The sequence below is a fragment of the Hyperolius riggenbachi genome, chromosome 4 (genome assembly GCF_040937935.1).
Source record: "Hyperolius riggenbachi isolate aHypRig1 chromosome 4, aHypRig1.pri, whole genome shotgun sequence".
Taxonomy (NCBI): domain Eukaryota; kingdom Metazoa; phylum Chordata; class Amphibia; order Anura; family Hyperoliidae; genus Hyperolius; species Hyperolius riggenbachi.
In genome coordinates this window covers 329,739,662-329,760,931 of record NC_090649.1, presented here as the reverse complement: position 1 = coordinate 329,760,931, position 21,270 = coordinate 329,739,662, and the positions used below count along the sequence as shown (strand labels likewise).

The 21,270-nt window shown below is 40.8% G+C and overlaps 2 protein-coding genes across 2 annotated transcripts in view; one reads left to right on the top strand and one right to left on the bottom strand.

Annotated features, from left to right (window-relative positions):
- Positions 1-21,270, top strand: part of FRMD1 (FERM domain containing 1) — a 109,414-nt gene that overhangs the window by 35,620 nt on the left and 52,524 nt on the right. The window contains exons 4-7 of the mRNA XM_068231806.1: positions 8,125-8,195; positions 10,088-10,164; positions 12,665-12,845; positions 15,652-15,807. Of these exons, the coding sequence (XP_068087907.1) occupies positions 8,125-8,195; positions 10,088-10,164; positions 12,665-12,845; positions 15,652-15,807 (485 nt within the window). The remainder of the gene's footprint in view (positions 1-8,124; positions 8,196-10,087; positions 10,165-12,664; positions 12,846-15,651; positions 15,808-21,270) is intronic.
- Positions 18,543-21,270, bottom strand: part of KIF25 (kinesin family member 25) — a 207,949-nt gene continuing 205,221 nt past the window's right edge. The window contains exon 14 of the mRNA XM_068231811.1: positions 18,543-18,616. Within this exon, the coding sequence (XP_068087912.1) occupies positions 18,597-18,616 (20 nt within the window). The 3' untranslated portion in view covers positions 18,543-18,596. The remainder of the gene's footprint in view (positions 18,617-21,270) is intronic.

Below are 21,270 nucleotides of genomic sequence, written 5' to 3'. Positions count from 1 at the left end.
TAACAGTGGCACAAAAAGAATAAAAGTAGCTAAAACCATAAAAAAGAAAATGGGGGAGGCAGTGGTGGACTTACTTCCTGCAAGCAGACACAAAAACAGGTTGATATTATATCAACAATCAAATGCATTTATATCAACATTCCAAATGGTCAAAGCAACGCGTTTCACAGGTGTGGCTCCGCTTCATCTGGCATTGGGGATGGAGCATACAGCAACAAGTGTCTGACTCGGCCTAGTGACTCTGTGCACATATTTTAAACTGATTATTGTTTAGACTTCAATGCCTGGTACACACGATGCAATTTTCCATTAAATTAATGGTTGAATAAATTATTTCTGGCAGGTATGATCATATTTCCGATATATTTTTTTCTGATCGATTTTTGTATATAAGTGATTGGATAATCGATCATAAAAATTAAATCAGGTAGGGCCTTTTGGAAGTAATCAATTCAGCAGTCAATCTGATGGAAAATTGCATCGTGTGTACTAAACATTAGGCTGTTAAGGCAAAACATTTGCTTGCCGTTAGAGGGTTAAGCATTTAATGGGATTTGGGAGCACTAGGATACTTTCCCCATTAGTAAGTAGCTACCTCCACTGGGCACTTCTTTTTGAGAGCTGTACTGCCTTGTTGAGGACCAGATGACTGAATGAAGAAAGAATGTGCCAACCCCATCTGACAAGATTTTGTTGGTTTCACCAGCTAATGCAAATCACCCACGCTAGAAAGGAAACACAAAAAAAGGGACTCTTTGTTTTTACAAATGTGGGATTACACTGCAGGTTAGCATTCCAGTTATATTAATTTCATTAAAGCTGGAATGTAGTTCAGCATTCCACAGAAGGGAGTTTGTGAGGCAGCAGTGCCAGATTTTCCCTGTCCTCCTCTCTCTGTCTTTGTATTCTTTGTGTAATGAATGAAAGTGGTATGTACCAATATAATTGTGCTCACTGCTGACACAGCTCACTTTGTGGTGGTCTAGGCAGAGAGGGGTTAAGTGGGACTAAAGTGAAAGTCTGGGAAAACTTAAGTGCTCTATTTAAAGCAAACATTAAAGATTTACAAGTAACTTCTGCCTTTCAGGAAGGTGATTCGATATTATAATTAGCAGCTGTGAAACTGCAGTCAAGTGCGTAGCACCCTGATTGAGGTTTCATTATTTGTAATAATATTTATTCTTCACAAGTACAGGTTGTTCTGGATTTATTAATTAGATGTTCTTGCTGTTAATACATGCATAGTACAAATTCTAATTCACTCACCTTTCACCAGACTTTACTGCATCCTGATGGAATGTGTAGGTGAGGAGTGCAATTTACAGTCTTCTAGACCATTTTCACAAATTTCAGTCCAGGTTTGCTGCATCACTTATGTTCTTGAAACTTCTCAAATTTCAGTAAAGTAATCCATATATATTCAGTAGTTTAAGGTGTGTGTTTTTTTTTTTTTTTTTTTGGGTTGGATTTTGAACATTATTACTGACAATATGGTGTATGCTAAGCGGTTTCTTTTGTTTGCCTTAATTTATGCATTAAAATGGATGTTTAAGCCTCTTCCACATGCTAGACTGAACTTGGCCGAAATTGCCAGTCAGTGTCGATTCAGCCGACAATCTAGCATGCGTACAGGTGTCGCCCAAGGTCTTCTGAGGTCATTTAATGATGCTGCATGCCTGCTCTTTAAGTGACAATCTGTGGCAGAGTCCATTGTTCCCCTTGTTCCATACGGCACTTAGCTCCTAAACTGCCATCTGCGGCATTGAGTCCTGATCCTTTCTGGTGAAAAGTGTGTCTATGCAACATTACTGACAGATCTCCTGGCTTCAGCAGTTGCAGTCACTCACCTACAACAAACATGCAGCTAATGTAGGCACAGGACAGCCTTCTGATATCAGAACATGATTATCATACATTCTGTGTTGGAGACTCAGAAACACAAGAGGATTAGTACATTACCAGGAAAGCAGCATTTTAGAATGTCTACAATGACAGCTTCCATTATTTCCCAGCAGAGGTGCACTTTAAGCTGGGTACAACGTTGGATTGGTTCTTGGCCGCACATAGTCAGACCGCTGTCACATTGCACATTTATATGGATGGCAGCAGACCTCCTGCTGTGGGGATTTTATTGACACATATATCAACTGGGAAAAGTCAGCCTCTCATCTGGCTGTTTAGTCCCAGTAGCAGAAGCAAAAGGTCAGTTTTTTTAAATATAGTTTTATTGCATATGCAGAAGGCATATATACTACACTCTAAGAGTCCACGTGAAAAAGGCATCGTAAAAATACAAATTGGCAAGTACTGTTACATCCAATAGCAAATAATACAGAAGCTTTTGTCTTACTAATACAAACAGTGCATTCAGTGTAGAATAAAGGCCTCCTTTTCTATCAAGAGGTACAGACTAACCAGCAAGCTCATGGTGAACCAGAACTCATTGGAGTGTGTGAGGGGCTACAATGGTCCTAAAAGCTCCCTTACTAAAATACTAAGGAAAACGAAAGTTTGCTTTCTTAAACCAGAAAGAATTTGCCATAATTCAGGTTGGAGTGAGCTTGAGATGTCTCCCAGTGCATCACTGCTGAATATATGCAAATTAACCATTGTTGCCCTTAGAAGCTAAACACACCTCCAGAACCACTGGAATGCAATGATGTGTCAGCTTGTTAATTTGTACAGAGCCATAATAATCCAACATGAAATGCTGTTTAGAATTATTGGCTTAGTATATTTTCTACCAGGAGAATCTAAGCGGATTCTATCTTTAACCATCTAAGTTACATATGCAGTAATTTTACATAAAACTAAGCACAAGAGAAATAAAGAAAAATGGAAAAAGTACATTTTATAACTTGTTGATCAGGCAGCAATAGTCTCATCCATGGTTTTCCGCTAAGATTGGTAACACACTCTGGATTATCCAACACCTTATACGGTCAATCCATTGTGTCCATATTAAAAGCAAAGGGTCCTACTGCAATGTTCTCCCCAGGAATTTTTTCCAGCTGGGTGGCATGAAAAAGTAGCTGGGTGGGTGTGAGATGAGAGAATGCAGGGCCAGTGCTTCTGTTCGCAACTCTTCTTACAGCATAGGAAGAGGTGAGCTGATAACAGCCAGGTGCTCGCCAAAATTAGCCCGGTGGAGCAGCCGGCTAAAAGAGCCTGGGGAGAACACTGCTACTGACATAATGCTAGCCCTACACTGGTCGATTATAGGATGATCAATTTGACCTTTCAGTTCTTAAAATTGATTCAGAATAGATGAATCGATTTGAATATGAATCAATTTTTTGCCCATACACCAGAGTCCAATTTTTGTTTTATTTTTCCACCTTTAAGCGATTGGGGGCTATTTTCAATCACAAAATAAGCACTCTGAATCAGGTCAAGTAAAGGTCAGTTGAATACATAAAGAAAATCTCTTGATTCTTGGTCTATCAATTGAAATAACTCAGCATACTCGATCGATTCGTTTTAAGAATTTGATTATCGGCCGATATCGATTGATTCTACATTAAAATAACTTGATTCTTGAGCCATTCAAAACATTTATTGATTACTGTAATCGATCAAAGCAAAAAATTGACCAGTGTATGGCCACCTTAAGATTGTTGCCTAATTTTGTCTACAAATGGTTGAGTAGAGAATTATCATCTAATGTCTACACAAAGCTTTACTCATTCGTTTTTGAAAAGTAAATGCTCAGAATGCAGGACATATACCGTAATACATTTTGCTTTCTGTGCAGAAACTTATTACTGCAGTTCTTATTGTTTATTCAACTCCCATACAGGTAAATCCTGACCAGTTACATAGTTAGTTTGGTTAAAAAAAGACATCCGTCCAAGTCCCAAAAAAAAATAAAAAAATTAAAAACGCCATCCTGAACCTGCACATATCCCAGCTGATCTGGGGGAAGGCGAAAAACCTTACACGGCCTGGGCCACTTAGCCTTAAAAGGGAAAAAATTCTTCCCAACTCCAGATGGCAGTCTGATTAATCCCTGGTTCAACTCTCCTGGGAATTATCTAATAATTATAGCGGTGGATGCCCTTCAGTGCAAGGAAAGCACCCAAGCCCTCTTTAACCACTTCCGGATTCTCGGTGCGTATATGTACGCCCCTGAATCCTGAAGTGTATTCCATGGAAACGGCCGCTCGTATGAGCGGCCGTTCCATGTCAGTTCACGGAGGGTGTCTCCGTGAACACCCTGCGAGCCGATCGGCGGCTCGCAGGGTAAATGTAAACACACGGGGAAGATCTTCCCCGGTGTTTACATGTATGCAGCAGCGCCGTAGAGGAGATCGGTGATCCCCGGCCTCTGATTGGCCGGGGATCGCCGGCATCTGATAGGCTAAAGCCTATCCCATCAGACGCAGGACGGAAATCCGTCCTGCGCCGCTCACAGGGGGAGGGAGAGGGAGGGAAGGGGAAGGAGGCCAGGAAGCGCTGCGGAGGGGGGCTTTGAAGAGGCCCCCGCACGCGCTAGCAGCCGGCGGCGATCAGACCCCCCCCAGCAGGACATCCCCCTAGTGGGGAAAAAAGGGGGGAAGTCTGATAGGCCTGGCTGCAACCTGATCTGTGCTGTGGGCTGGAGAGCCCACGCAGCACAGATCAGCACAAAATAGCATGGTATAGAAGTGGTTAAGGGCTCTTTCACACGAAGACGTTTCGTTTGATGCGACATTAAGGTCGCATAACGTGCCCTTAACGCAACGCATGTTAGCTTTGAAGTTGGACATTACATTGCACTGCGTTATGCGCCTCTTGATGCGTATGTGATGTGTATGCATCAAGAGCGTACGCTGCCAAATACGAGTATAACACACAGCACGCTGCACTTTCATTTAACGTGCTGCGTTATACTCCAACGCAACGTGGGCACTGTGAGCAGCCCAATGATTTTACATTACTGTGAGTTGGGCTGCGTTACAGGCTGCTGTAACGTGCGCCTGTAACGTCGCACTGTGAAAGCAGCCTAAATGCAGATATAGAGTGTGCCATACCTACTTCCTGAGGTAAGATATTCCAGATTTTAACCACACTAACTGTGAAGAACCCCTTTCTAAATAGATGGAAAAACCTTTTTCCTCCATACGCAAATCATGTCCTCTTGTCCGTTGTACAACCCTAGGGAAAAAAAGCTAATCTACCAAGCTTTTGCATTGCCCTCTGAGAGATGACCTGATTAACATGTATAAATACATCAGTCGCCTTTTTTCCAAGCTAAATAAGCGGTTTGTCCAACCTTTCTTGGTAAGTGAGATCTTCCATCCCTCTGATTAATTTAGTTGCCTGTCTTTTTACCCTTTCCAGAAGGTCAATGTCCTTTTTATAGTGTGCTTAAAACTGTATCCCATACACCAGATGTGGGCTCACAAGTGATTTATACAGAGAGAGTAGTATACTAGCATCTCAAGATATTATTTCCCTTTTTATGCATCCCAGAATTTTATTTGCTTTAGCTACCGCTGCTTTGCATTGTATACGATTACCTAACTTATTATCAACCAGTATTCCTAAGTTCTTCTCCAAGTCTGATGTTCCCAGCTGTATGCCATTTATTTTATCTGATTATTTACCATTGTTACATCCCAGGTGCATGACTTTACATTTCATCTGCAACGTGCCTGCCCACATGGCCATCTTGTCTAGGTCATGTTGTAATATGTCACTATCTGTCTTAGTGTTGATCATTCTGCATAATTTTGTATCATCTGCAAAGATGACTACATTACTCTGTATTCCATATACTAAATCATTAATAAATACATTGAAAAGAATTGGACCTAGTACTGACCCCTGCGGTACCCCACTGCTAGCAGTTTACCATTTTGAGTATGTTCCGTTTACCACCACTCTTTGCCTACTATACCTCACCCAGTTCTCTATCCACATAAACACATTTTCTCCTAGTTCCTGTATCCTCAGCTTCTGCACTAGGCTATTGTGGGGAACAGCGTCAAAAGTATTTTCAAAGTCCAGGTACATCTATTGCTTTCCCAAGATCTAAATTATCATTCGCCACTTCATAAAAGCTGTTAATATTCTTTATTTGTGCAGTGCTTTACTTGGTTTATAGTCGTGTTACTAACTGTCACTCAGAGAGCTCACAATGTCATCCCTGCCATAGTCTTATCTCCCTATTTTCAACTAATGCCAATTGAGGGGGGGGGGGGGGCAATTAATTTATATGTATATTTCTATTGGAAGGAAACCAAAGTGCCCATTGGAAACTCGCACAAAAATGGAAATATCATATAAACTTTGTGCAAATAGTATCCTGGTCCAGCTAACCATAACCCCACCGTGTCATTTCAACCTACTGTACATTTTATCTGTTGCCTGCTCTCATAGGTGTTTTTCTCAGTCACAAGAGTTTTATGACCTCTAAGTCTTATAGGCTTTATAGTCCTGGAGTCTTAAGGTGGCCAGACGCTCATCGATTTTTCTCATTCTATTCCGTGTAGATTCAAATCATCTGCCTGGAATCGACTCCCCAAAATGTCAGTTTGATTTTTCACTAAAAGTGTTTGAAAGTATCAATTGGACAGGGTGGAAAATTTAAAACAATCGGGGGCAGAGCAAGAGCATTGGCAGATCAATGGCCAATAGCTTTGCACTGCATCAAACAGTTCAACTTGGCAGTTTAATCGATTTTCAATAGATTCCCTGCTGGAATGCATAGTGTATGGTAGGAATCTATTCCATCCCAATCGATTCTTTTTAGAAAGGAGTTGATCATTTTGATACATTGGCCTAAGCTTTATCAAACACTTTATTGAATGTTTGATCATTTACCTCATGGGTAAAATCTAATTTTGAATTCACTATGGTGTTATAGATTTATTGACTGTTTTATCAATAAAATATTCGATAAATATATAACACCTTAGTGAATTCAAAATTAGATTTTACCCATGAGGTAAATTATCAAACGTTCGATAAAGTGTTTAATAAAGCTTAGTGAATTGAGGCCAATGTGTTGAAATTTTTAAGTGCATGGCCAGCTATAATCCTTAACCATTTCAGCCGCCCAGACGTGATTCTCACATCTAGGCGGCTGCTCTGCTGCGGTGCCGCGCTCCCGCGTGCGCCCCCATGCTCTCCCCCGGTAGCCCTGGGATCAGTGAATGGGAACATGGTTCCTGATCACCGATCCGTGTCCCCAGCAGAAAAACCGAAGCTCTCTTACTAGAGGCTTCAGGCTTTCTGCAAAGAAAAAAGTTTCCCCGTCCTCCTTGTACTTCCCGTGATCTAGAAGCACTAGGAGGAAAAAAAAACTCAAGGTGGTCATCTTGAGGCAAAATAGTAAAACTACATCTACATATATTTTACATAAAAATGTACACATATAATAACATTGAAAATTAACTGTTTATTTTCCACACAAAAATATTACACAAATAAAAGTTTTAATGGAAAAAAAAAATTGCAATAAAAAAAAAACATAGTTACCCAAGGGTCTGAACTTTTTAAATATACATGTGATACTACGAACATTTTTTAAATTATAAGCTTGTAAATATTGATGGACGCAAAATGGAAAAAATGCACCTTTATTTCCAAATAAAATATTGGCGCCATACATTGTGATAGGGACAAAATTTAAATGGTGTCATAACTGAGACATACAGAAAGTATCGTCCCTCCTCCCCGCTCCATAGTAACAGTCATATCGTTAGCATCTTGGCTAATGACGAATCTGTACAGAAGTCCGGGGGTTTAAGGCTTCCCTCTACTGATCTATCTAACTTTTTCTCTACATTTTGCTTCAGGTACACTTTAAGAAAGAGTGCAGATTGTGTTAATAGCTGTTGGCTCAGATACCAAAAATTAGTTTTTGGCAGTGCTGGCTTGAGGGGTCTTAGTGTATGTATAAAAAGAGGCTCTGCTTAGAGGTAGTACAGCCCTGTATGCCTTCTAATGGGAGGCTTTGATCAGTCCTGATATCCTTCATTTACTGCCAGTCTTTTTTTTTTTTTTTTTTTTTTTATAGTGACATGGGTAGGAAATCTGTACATGCACAGATCCAGAATGTAAATTTATATAATAAATATTATAGTTATATGTCTTGTAATGGTACACTTTATTACAACAAATGTATGTTTCTTTCAGATAATGAATGTATTTTTATGGACCTTGAGCAGAAGCTGAACAAGTATTTCCCTAATGAAGATGCACACAAAGTATGTGACTGCAGAAATGAAAATGCCTGTTTGTCTGTCCCTTGAGTTTCTTTCACTCATAATAGTGAACATCTATGTCATTTGTACAACAGGTTCTAAATGTTTGGTTTGTATGACTTGGACACTTATGAAAAGCTCACGGCACCTTCTCAAATTCAATTAATATTAAATTAAGTCCAGGAAAAGATCTGAGGCAGGATACATATGTAGGATGATCAGCAAAGCATTGGGGGTTAAAATTGATGAACCCATGCTGCTATACTGGTATATGCATTTGTACTTCTCCATGTTTTCCTAATTCCCTGCTTATTTTTATTAGGCTAGATTCACTAAGAACAATAGCGTGAGTAAATCTATCTATCTATCTATCTATCTATCTATCTATCTATATTAGATAGATAGATAGATAGATAGATAGATAGATAGATAGATAGATAGATAATTTGCCATTGCAATAATCAAACCATTTACTCCACTTAATTATTCAAACCAATTTTAAAAGAAGTAATAGGTTCAATTTTCAAATCTATGACTGGTTCTGTAAACATACTCCGATACCTCTGTGTTTGTTAGTTTTTTCATTAATTTCATTGTAAAATATATTAAAATTCTATTTGCAGTGTGTGGAAGGAATAGATCCCCTTCTGATCAGATTTCGACAGAGAGGGATATGTCGGCTGGCCATCTGCTAGTGTATGGTCACCATTAGTGTGGGTATTTTTTTACCCTCTAAAACATTGTCCATATTATTCAATAGGATTGAAGATTCAAAAGGTTTGGATGGATGCAGTTTAGGGTGTTATATTTAAGGGTGGTAATTAGAGAGACTGCACAATTTGGTGATGCTAAACTGCTCTGAAATGCAGTGTGTGTGATCAGTGCCTCAACAGGTTTCTCATAAAGTAGTGATAAAGAATGGCTGTATTATCATTCTCTACTGCTTGCAAATGTCAGGTGCCAGTTGTACTGAGGTAAACCGCTGCAGTCCTGTGGTTGTTATTCCTTGTCTCCTGATGCCGTACTAGCTGCCACTGGCTGTGGCATGCAAACTATTTCCCTGGAAATTTACCTCTAAACAAAGGTGTGTGTGTGTGTGTGTGTGTGTGTGTGTATATATATATATATATATATATATATATATATATATATATATATATATAATTTTCACACACACGCAGATTGTTTACGTTTTATGCTGGGAATACACTATGCGTTTCTGCAGCAGAGCAGATAGATGGGTTTGATAGATAACTTCCGACATGTTCGATCCTTTTTACCGCTCGATTTCTGATAGAAGTGAATGGAAAAAGATAACAAAAACGAGCTAAAGATAAAATAGGGTGGCGAATCGAGCGGCAAAACGATCAAGCGGAGAAACAGGTGGCAGAAACACATTGTGTATTCCCAGCATAAGAATTGGGAGGGTGCTGAAACCTAGGACTTGGATTAACGTTGGACATTCCAGAGGAGAAATGCTAGGGTCAGGTAATGATGATTAGCTTAGCCTAGCACCTGGTGTGGAGAAATAAGAGAGAGGGCAGTGGCAGTACCACCTCCCTCCAATGCTAGTCTCTGAGAAGAGGTGTGGTGCCCGACAGCCAGAAGCCTAAAGGGGAAATGCAGAATGGTCTTTGCAGAATGGTGTGCGATCACTCCCTGAATCCAGAATCTAGAGCCCACATAGGTGATTATGGGGATGATTTGAGGTGTGGATAGTGAATGTTTCTGGGGGGAAGGGGGGGGGGGGGATTTTTTCCTGGTAAAAACATTCATCCTTGATGTGGCCACAGAAACAGAAAGCGAGAGAAATGTAGAACCACAGCTCAACTATCTTTATCTTAATGGTGAGATTGACCATGCTGGGGCTTACAATGTCTTCATTATCTTTTCAGACAACAGAAAAATTTAGTCCACCTTGTGTTGCCTTCTTCAAAGTGCAATATTATGTGGAAAATGGAAGAATAATCGGGTAAGAGAATATCTGTGTTTGCTTTTTTTTTTTTTTTTTCATTGGTGTTATGCTTATTTTGTTGTGTGATCATTAGTCTATTATAGCTGTGCAATGCTTTAATAACCTTGCTCTGTTGCCCTTTGCCCCAGGGTATTTATTATAGTTTCAATAACTTCCAGGAATGCATGAACTGTTTTTACTGCCTCTGAGAATCTCTGCTGAAGAGAGGGAATTGGGAGTGAGTGCTTTCAGTTGCATATTTATATTGTCATCTATTGCTGAGTCTTTGTAATGCGTTAGGAGGTAAAATACACAGGAATTTCAGGAGTGCTGACACTGTTAAATCCATGAAACCTAAGCCAGAATGAAATGCTGCAGATACATGTGGGTGCAGAATCGTCACTGTAGCAGTGTAACAGTACACTCAGTTACGATTCCTAATTTGCTGAACTTATTTCAATGCTATCTGGAAATTAAATTGTACATATTAGTAAGGTGTGTGTTTTTTTTTTTTTTTTTTTTTTTTTTTTTTATGTAAACATAACTGGTTTCCTATAATTCCGTGTATATGCATCCATTTTTTAGTGAAGTGTACACATAAATGTTCTGCAATAAATGTGCAAGGAACTTCAGGTGTAGACACTCCATGCCTGTGTAGTGTAGCCACACACTTATCAATAACCACCCGATTTGGTAAAACAATTGGATCCCTCTCTGATGAGAATCTGCCTACCATGCACAGCACATCAATATTCAATAGATTTTAGCAGGAAACCGATTGAAAATGTATTAAACTGCAGTGTTGCATTGTACCATGCAGTGCAACGCTATGGCCCATCGATCAGCCACTGCTCTCTCCCCTCCCCAATGAATGAAAGTTTTCCGTCTTGTCTAATTTAAGGTTGCAATCGCTTGAAGCTCAAAATTAATCAAAATTCAAACTGCTCTGACATGATGTGGAAAGGGATGTCTTGCAGATTCAGTCAGGGTGATTGAATCTGGTGATATTTCTGTGCCTGAATGAAAGCTTTGGTCACCCCAGTGAAGAGTCTGTGATGAGTTAAATGCTGCATAGCCTCACCATCCTGTCAGTGCAATCAGTAGTGTAAGTAGGCCTCTTACTGAGCTATAGCAGGTCCCCCAGTAACCCCAATATTACACTGTTGTTCTATCATTTGCGTTTTGAAGACACTTGAGGCATGTGCACATTACTTTTGTTACTTCAGTCTACCTGTTCCAAAGTCATCCACTAAATGTTGTCTGAGTGAATGGCATGCATGCTGACCATTCCTTGAAAGAGTAACTGTACTTACACAAGTAACTATACTTATACAAGCCAGCTCCTAAAGTTATGTACATGCTATATTCAAAGATAACAGCTGCCTCTGCCATAAATTTAGAGTGTATACAGCAGCCCACTCTCCGTCAGCCCTTCACCAACTACTCCTTACAACAGCCTTTGCCCCAATCTGTCACCTGAGGGATTAAGTCCCAATCCCTGCCAGGAAACTGACCGTGTGTGTGTGTGTGTGTGTGTGATTCTATTTTTTTTGTGTGTGTGTGTGTGTGTGTGTGTGTGTCTCTTTTTTGCATTTTTTTTTAAATTTAAATTTTCTTTGAGGGCATGTCTGCACCTTAAAGGGAACCTAAACTGAGGTTCTTGATTGTTCCAGTTAAAATAATACCAGTTGCCTGACTTTCCTGCTGATACGGTGTCTGATACTTTTAGCCACGGCCCCTCAACAAGCATGCAGACCAGGTGCTCTGACTGAAGTCAGACTGGATTACTGCATGCTTGTTTCAGGTGTGTGATTCAGCCACTACTATAGCCAAAGAGATTAGCAGGGCTACCAGGCAACAGACATCCATATCCCTCTCAGTTAAGGTTCCCTTTAAAGAGAAACTCCGACCAAAAATTAAACTTTATCCCAATCATTAGCTGATTCCCCCTTTTACATGAGAAATCTATTCCTTTTCACAAACAGACCATCAGGGGGGCGCTATATGACTGATATTGTGGTGAAACCCCTCCCACAAGTAACCCCTCCCACAAGAAAAGTTCGAACTTTTGTCAGTTTCCTGTCTGTGAACCTTGTTGCATTGTGGAAAATAGCTGTTTACAGCTGTTTCCAACTGCCAAAAACCATGCAGCAGCTACATCACCTGCCAATAGTAAACTGTTCACTGGAGTTCCTCTTTAAGCACCCACATTCAGGTTGATGTGTGTTGGCATGCTTTGCATTGCATTCTTTGAAGTAACTGACGAGTGGGAAGAGACAGGTCACCCTATTAAAGTAAAGTAGAAGCTCAATGCATTGAGGCTCAGTGCTTTGGTTTGAAGGATTATTAAAAAGAGTGTTTTTGAATTGAAACTCACTTCAAGCAAGTGCAGAAGGAGAAGAATTGTTACACCTTGAAAACTCCACATCTGTGGAGTTCACATCTGTGAATTGACTTCTATGTACTGGTTCAGTGATAGAAGATGTCTTTTTGATTTTCTTCTCTTTGTTTTCAACAGTGATAAAATAGCTAGGAAGCTGTATTATTGCCACCTGAAAGAACAAGTCCTGCGATCTTACTGCACTGACAAAGAAGAGATTTACTTTTTGCTGGCAGCTTATGCACTTCAAGCTGATTGTGGAAACCAAAGAATTTACATGAAAAACTACTTTGATCCCGAGGCTTATTTCCCACACTGGGTATGAGATAAATTGGCTAACTTTGGTTAAACATTTTTATTTTCTGTTTTCTTCTTGGACTAAAAGTGCATAGGAAGCTAAGGAGAACAGTAGCAGCTCACAGTGCACTCAGAAAGCTACCCTGGTCTAGGATCAGTGTTTTAGAGGGGGCCTGTTAACCTACCAGTCATGGTGATGTCTTCAGGTTCTTCGAATTCGGAACATGTTCCTAATTCTTTTGATCAGAACCTGCATGTAGACAGTGGCAGGGGGTGTTAACTCACCGTTGTCGCCACCTCTGCCCACTGTGTTCCGAGTTGCGTTCCAGGTCTTCAATACTTTCTCCTTCAAAGCCAGAAGTATTACAGTGATTGGAAACACAACATGGAGCACAGCAAGCAGAGGCAGCAACAAGGGTGCAGGTTCTGATTGGAAGAATTGGGAATGAGGTTCCCAATTAAAAGAACCGGAAAGCGTCAGCACTACCTACCACTGTATGTTTTCTACAATGTGGTGTAAACTGGATTACCTGGATAAAACCCAAACAAAGTTGGGGATAAAATACAAACTCCACACATATAGTATTCAGACCAGAAAGTGAACCTGGGGCTCTAGGACTGCAAGGCTAGAGAGATGACCACTATGCTGCCCCTAAATGTAAATGATGGCTTGCACATCGTAATTATCATGATAGTCATACCAGATCCCTGTCACTTTCTTATGTGTGTGTTTTTTTTTTTTTTTTAAAGAATCAAAATGTTGTACATTCCAAGTATATGGTTTTATTGTACCAATAGTTCATTTCAGCTGTGTACCAATAGCAAACCCCTTATGGAAACAGGAATGTAAATCAACAGATCAGCATAGTTTTTATTTCTGGCACTGTAGTTTTACAGTGCATATCATCTGTGAAGAAGCCCATAGCAAAATACTGTTTCTATACACATAGTGACGATATTCTGTGCTATAGTAAAGGAGAATCAAACCTGGTGATTACATGTGGCACTGTATGTGAAGGTTCAATCATAAATGATTTAAAGCACTACTAGTTCAATGCTATTTTTTAATGTGTTTAGTCCCCTTTGCATTTAAAGGGCACCTGCGGTGAGAGTTATAGGGAGGCTGCCATATTTGTTTCCTTTTAAGCAATACCAGATGCCTGGCTATCCTGATCCTGTGCTTCAAATACTTTTAAAAGCCATAGAGCCAAAGACCCTGAACAAGCCTGCAGAAGATGAGGGGTTTCTAAAATGTTGTCAAAGCTGCATACTGCTTTCCGATGTGATTTAGATACTACTGCAGCCAAATAGACCAGCACGGCTGCCAGGCAACTGGTATTTAAAAGGAAATTAATATAGCAGATTCCATCATTCTTGCTTCGGGTCCATTTAAAGCCCCATTCTGGACTCTCATCTCCTCAAGCTTTGTGTAAACGCTTCTAAATGCCACCCCATTTATCACCTAATTTCAACAGTGCCTGGCCATCAGCAAAACACGTTCACACAGATCAGCAGACCATAGAAGTTCTGAGGGAGAAAACTTTGCAGCCTTTTTTTTACCATTCCAGATTTCAACTTCAGTCACCCAACCATATATAAATGTAATAAAAAAAATTAACATAAATTAATTAGTATTTCACTGCTGATGGTGAATAAGTTAATTAAATAATCACACACATGCATAATCACGTACACAGGCTACTCCCTTTACTCACAAAGTTGTGAGACTCATCCTGGTCAAGTTAACCTACAGCGTTAGACAGCAGAGCAGCGGACAAGGAAAATGAGAAGAGCAAAGCTCTCAGCCAAATGCAGACACAATATACAAACAAAGCATGTATCATAGTACACAACACATTACTACCGGTACATCTTTTACACGTTTGTGTTTTTTAATGTGATTTGACATACGCTTACTACTGTATAGGCATTTGTAAGCTTAGTTTCTGCGCATATTTATGCCGTTAATAAGGCGTCGATCACTCGATAAACACCATTTGTGTTTTTGTGCGCTTTTCCCTGCCATTATGCACATACTGTATGTACGCTTTTTTCCACATCCATTTTTACCCGTTAACCATACATTATGTGAACAAAAACCATGTGTGCAGGAGAAGAAAACACTTCCTAGTTTTTTTTCTTTCCCTACAAATGGAAAAACACATAAGATGTGAACAAGCCCATTGTTTAACACAGTCTGTCAGTTCTAATGTGTTTCAGCATTGGCAGGAAAAAAAGAAAAGATAGTATGAAATAGACTTCAGTTATCTTGATGCTAAAGCTAAAACTGCACAATATTAACTAATATGCGTTACAACACACAGCTCTCTGTTAACCTGGAAGTGCATGTATTGCAGAGCAAACACAATAATAACTTAATAACGTCTCTGATATACATTAGAATACGCACCTAGGTTTAGAGGGCAAAAATCGGCGACCAAAATTGGTTGCATCGTCAATCCGGCATGCTCTTGGTGGTGGCACCAATTTTTCATCCGATTCAATAATAATTATATAACCGGATTGAGTGAATGGCACCAAATCGAGAGTCATCATTGAACCCCGACAATAGAAACTTAGATTTTAGCTTATAAACCCAAAATTAAAATCGACCGGGAATCGGCCTGCAATTTATGATGACTAGTAGATCTCTCTCTGGTCCCACTCGATCAGAGAGATCTGTCTCTTGGTGGATCGGCCACCAAAATCGCTAGATGTACCTCAACATTTTAATGTCCTTGACCTCATTGATTTTGCTATTTATTATAAGGGAGAGATTTTTTCAGTAAGTGCTAAACCATATTTCTTCTGTTTAATATTTTTCATAGATAATTGCAAAAAGAGGAAGTGACTATATCTTGAAAAATGCTCCTGAAATGCACAAGGAGCTACAAGGGATGTCTGTGAAGGAAGCCGTGTTGCACTTCATACGAGAGTCCAGTGTGCTGGAGGATGTGCCGGTTCATTATTACAGACTGTTTAAGGTAAAAGATAGCTATTCTAATACCCATAAAAGGAAACCTGTAGTGAGGACAAGAACATTGTGTATTAAAAAATACTACCTCCCTGGCTGTCATGTTTGTTCTCCTGCTGTAATACATCCTGTTCATGATTTACTAAACCTGTTAGGATTACATACCTCCCAACTTTTTGAGATGAGAAAGAGGGACACTTAAGCCACGCCCCTGCCACACCCCTGATCACGCCCGTCACTCCCCTAGTCACACATACAATAAAGATTTCATAAGAAAAATATGTTGTTTTATAATTTAAACCACACTGGTTCTTTCTATACTGGTTCATTTTCCTTCATATTAACATCTTAAAATAAGAAATATATCAATTTAAACAATGGGAATAAAGTTTAGAGTCAAACTCATTTTTTAGTAGAGAAATATATATATATTTACCGTATATAGAAAGAGGGACAAAGTCCTGAAAGAGGGACAAATGAGGAGGGACAGAGGGACAGGGCTCCCAAAAAGGGACTCACTCCAAAAGAGGGACAGTTGGGAGCTATGGGATTACAAAATGCAGGCCTATGGTATACCCCAGTGAAATGGATCACATCCTCCTCAACCTGCAGTACCTCCACAATTTATAGAGGGCCATGACTATCGTGACTCTCTGAACCTCAGGAGCCACAATTCATTCCACTGACTTCCCAGAGGTAGTAATCCACGTTTTACAGCACATCCTCAAGAACGCTGATGCACACAGAAAAATGCAACACATATGAATTATCTTAGTTTCAAACATTTTTATTTCGGAAGGAAAACAATAATCAGTAAAGCTTTCCAGTATGCGTTTTTGTTTTATATCCATGGATATAATATTAAGTTTTTTTTATCAATTTTACTGACCTGGCAAATTCTAGCATGCAAGTGTTAAGAACATGTACACTTATCTTTTCTTTTTTTGTTTCTGAAATGTAAGAAAAAATGGTGAATAGATGGGGAAAATGCATGTCAAGTAAGTATGAGCTCCGCAGTTTTGAATCCCCATTCTGAGCGAGCAGAGCCTGTAATGTTAATGCCATGAGGGGGGTTAAACTCCCCCTTTCTGCTGCCTACAGCCAATGCGCTCCTGGTTCCATGTCCTCCTTCCTGGGATTAAAGGAGGAAGCATTGGAGAGATGGAGTGCAACCTGCAGTACGATGGCTATTGGTGGTGACATGGTGAGTAAATTCTCCTGCTACAGCCGCAAATTTAAATGTGGGTTCCAAACTGCAGAGCTCATATCTAATGCTGAGCTCCCCATGCCTGTATGGTGTTTTTTTTGTTTTTTTGTTTTTTGTTTTTTTTGTTTTACTTTCCCATTGACTTTAAGGGCATCCAAACAAAATGTTTGCATAAGGAGAGAAAATCCCTCACACACCTGGTAGTGGGACCATTAATACCATATGTGTTCTCATTGGAAAGTGCACGATCCTACAGAACACAAACTGCCTATGTTTTGAGGAATGCATGCAGATGCATTAACCTCGTTAGCAGTTATCCCGAGTCAGGCTCAGGGTGGAAAAAACAAGCCAGGAGCAGTTATCCCGAGCCTGACTCGTGGTAGCCCCTGGGAGGTCTGTGCAAAGTGCAATGCGCAGCGGGCATTTTAACTCACCTCCCCGGGATCCAGACGCCGGCAGCCATTCTCCTTCCTATCCTTGGAGGCTCTGCATCCCTCGGTTGAGATCTCCATTTGTCATTAACAGCGAGTACAGGTTTACAGCACCACCCGCTTTTAGGGTCTAAAAGCCTGCAAAACAACTGCACCGTTTGTAGACCCTAAAATCTGAGGGGATTCAGTGGGAACATGTCTTGATTAAGCAATGCAGATTTCAAACCAGTGAGCATAAGGCCCCCACCCCCTGATACTTACCAACTGACGTGGTCTCACCCCCAAATCAACCCGACTAACAGGACTTTTAATATTGGAGGGATATCTTGTGAGGGGGAGTAAAAAAAGGACACTTCCCCCTCCTCCCCCAAATAACAAAATTGTTAAGGGACAACACTTCGGGGCTCCTCCACATGTCTGTAGGTGGATGGTAATTGATGAAGGTAACCTTATGGTCTGGTCTCTTCATTGGGGGTGAACAGATTATCTCCACAAAGGTAAATAAGTTTAAGGGGTCAGAGGATGACCAAACAGCTCTATAAGCCCCTCTGTTGGGTTGTCCCAACTACTTTTTTAAGGCAAACAAAATATGGTAAGTCTGAGAAGAGGTCCTTGCCCATTATTTTGGTCAAGGATATTGTGTTTGGAGGTATACCATATTTTAAGAATGAATATTTAAAAAAAAAGGTTATGGTGAGAAATGGTTAAAAGCTATTTTCTTCAGTTTCAGCTATAAAGAGAAGGTGCATTTACTGAGCAGATGCAACTTACTCTCCTGTTTGTCAAGATTTCTGGGATTCCTGACATATTTGTGTTCCACAAAATATGGGATCACTTACAAAGTCTGACAATATGCCTAGATTACAGACAAATGCATTACACTATTGTAAATAAAACACCATGATTCTTATTTATGAACTTTTTGAAATATATTTGATTATTTTCGCTGCTCTCGGCTACCTTTCATTGTTCATCAGTTGAGCTGAAAGAAGCAGATGCATTTGTGACACTGCATGGTTTACATATTGTCTCTAGTCACATGATCTCCAGCCAGTCTGAGATATTCCTTATCAGGATACCCTCTGATGGGCTTTCAGCAGAAGTTTTGGAGTTCAGGTTGGTAGGAAGTCTAGGTGGTTTCACACATGTGCTCATAGAGCATCACTTTAACTGGCCCTCTCCTAGAAGAGGAACATAGTTGAGAGAGCATTAATTCCCAGTGAGGGAGTGTGAATGGGTTAACTAAAAATAACCTTAAATAATGCCAGGTATTTCAGTTATTTTTAAATCCTTTTTTGCTTGCATTTAATTTTCTCTGAAAGATTGCTCAACTCCTTCCGGACCACGTTAGATGAAATCTACGTCCTGCAAGTGGCTGCGTGGCTCTGATGGCATAGATTTCAACTAGCCTGCCGCGCACTACCGCCAATCTTGCCTCTTTGCACCCACCGCAGTTCATTTGCCCTGCCATCTATACAACGGTAGAGCTCTGTGAAACTGTCAGAAGCCGATTTCATTGGCTCCTGACTGTGTGATCACTGTGAGCTAATCACATTGGCTCACATTGATGGACCGCTTTCATTGGCTCCTGACCGGTGCACAGAACTCTGCTGCCATTGCAACGGCAGAGAGAGGGGCCTGCGGAGATGGGAGAACAGCGTGAGCGGTGAGAGTGGCGGGTATGTGCAACGATTCATTGGTCGGCGCTCCAGCAAAATAAATAAGCAGTTAAAATCTGACAAAACCAACAGGTTTTGGGCTAGTCAATCCCCTCATAGGGAAATCTCCAGGTTTTTTTTTTTTTTTTTTTTTTTCAAAAGCATTTTTTGAATGGCAGTTGCAATTGCCAAAATCATGTGCAAGTGAGTGGGGAGGCTGGTATCTTGGCAGTTAAAGAGGAACTTCAGCCTACCCACCCTGTTTTAAAAGAACAGGCAAATGTTTGATTTCATGAGGGCAGCCATCTTTTTGGTTGAAAGGAGGTGACAGGGAGCATGAGACACAGTTCCAACTGTCTTGTGTGCTGATCACCCCTCCCAGTTGCTAGGGAACGTGAATAACAACATAGGAAATCCCATCATGATTTGCACAGCATCCGGGAAAAAAAGCCTGGGCAGTTTTCTTTGATGGGTGGAGCTTAGATAAAAATGCAGTTAAAAATGATGCTTTGGTAAGAAAAACAAAGTTCTGATGCTGTGAAACTGTTAAAGAAACACCAAGCCTTTCAATTCTGCTGAGTAGATTTTTCGTCCGGAGGTTCACTTTAACCACTTCAGGACTCAGCCTTTACCCCCCCCCCCCCCCCTTTAAGGACCAGCGCTGATTTTTAAGATGTGTGCTGGGTGGGCTCTACAGCCCCCAGCACAGATCAGATAACAGGCAGAGCGACCAGATCGCCCCCCTTTTTTCCCCACTAGGGGGATGATGTGCTGGGGGGGTCTGATCGCTCCTGCATCCATGTGGGGGGGGGGGGGGCACCTCAAAGCCCCCTCCACGGCAGGATTCCCCCTCTCCCTCTTCTCCCTCCCTGCCCCGGAGATCGGAGGCTGCACAGGAACGGATCTGTCCTGTGCAGCCTCTAACAGGCTCCTGCCTGTCATGTGACAGCGATCCCTGGCCGCTGATTGGCCGGGGATCGCTGATCTAGTACAACGCTGCTACTGTTAGCAGCGTTGTAAAAATGTAAACAAAGCAGATTATTTCCGCTTGTGTTTACATTTAGCCTGCGAGCCGCGATCGGCAGCCCGCAGGCTATTCACGGAGCCCCCCCCCCCCCCCCCCCCCCCCCCGCCGTGAATTGACAGGAAACAGCCGCTCGTGCGAGCGGCTGTTTCCTGATTAATTAGCATGCAGCCGGCGACGCAGATGTGCGTCGCTGGTCCTGCAGCTACCACTTTGCCGACGCGCGTTATGAGTGGGCGGTCGGCAAGTGGTTAAACTGCTGTTCAGGAAATGCTTCTGAAAACAAAGGAAACCCTGAGAATGCCCCCTCTTGTCCCTGTCAGCTATGTCTTATGTGATGTGTGAGGCTCCCTGCACACTGCATGCGATTCCGATTTTTGTTTGTTACATGCGATTCCGATTTTCAATCGTTACTGCATGCTGCGTTTTTTCAGCGTTTTTCTGTTGATAGCATTCAAGGAAAATTGGAATTCGCAAATCAAATGTGCAGGGAGCCTAATGCCTACTTATGCATATTCTGGTTTAACTGTACTTGTATTTTTTTTTATTTTTTTTTTACTGTATCCATCTGTATGTTTACTGTACCATCACCGACCCTGTATGTGCTAGAAACAATTCCGGGTACAACTCCCGTTGTATTTGGCAAAATTGAAAATTCTGATGAAGAGATGGACTAGTTCAAAACCTGTCGGTTCTAACAGATTTTAACTGCTTACTTTTTTCACTGGAGTGGTCCTTTTAAGGCGCCAGAAACTGCTACTGTACGCAAGGGGTTAAAACCGTTTGTTTTGCTAGTTGTGCTGTGATATGAGACTGAATTAACCCTAAGTGGGCTTGTTCTGTCTGTCTCAACGCTAAATATAATTTTTCCCTAGGCAAGGCTTACTTATTCTCTTGTCTCTGATGTTTACAGACAAGCGTGTACCTGCCTAGTCATTGGAACGGTCAAGCAAGCTTTCTAAGAAATCTGACAACAGACCAGTTATTTAAAACACATTTTTGTATCACGCAGTTTTAAAATCTTCTGCATACATGCGAGGAGAAAAAAATAGTGTATTAGTACTACTAATAACTTAGACTTAGTTTTTGTTTACATTGCAAGAGTTAAAAAACAATGCGTTCAAATGAGGTAGCTGAAATGCAGTCAAATTCA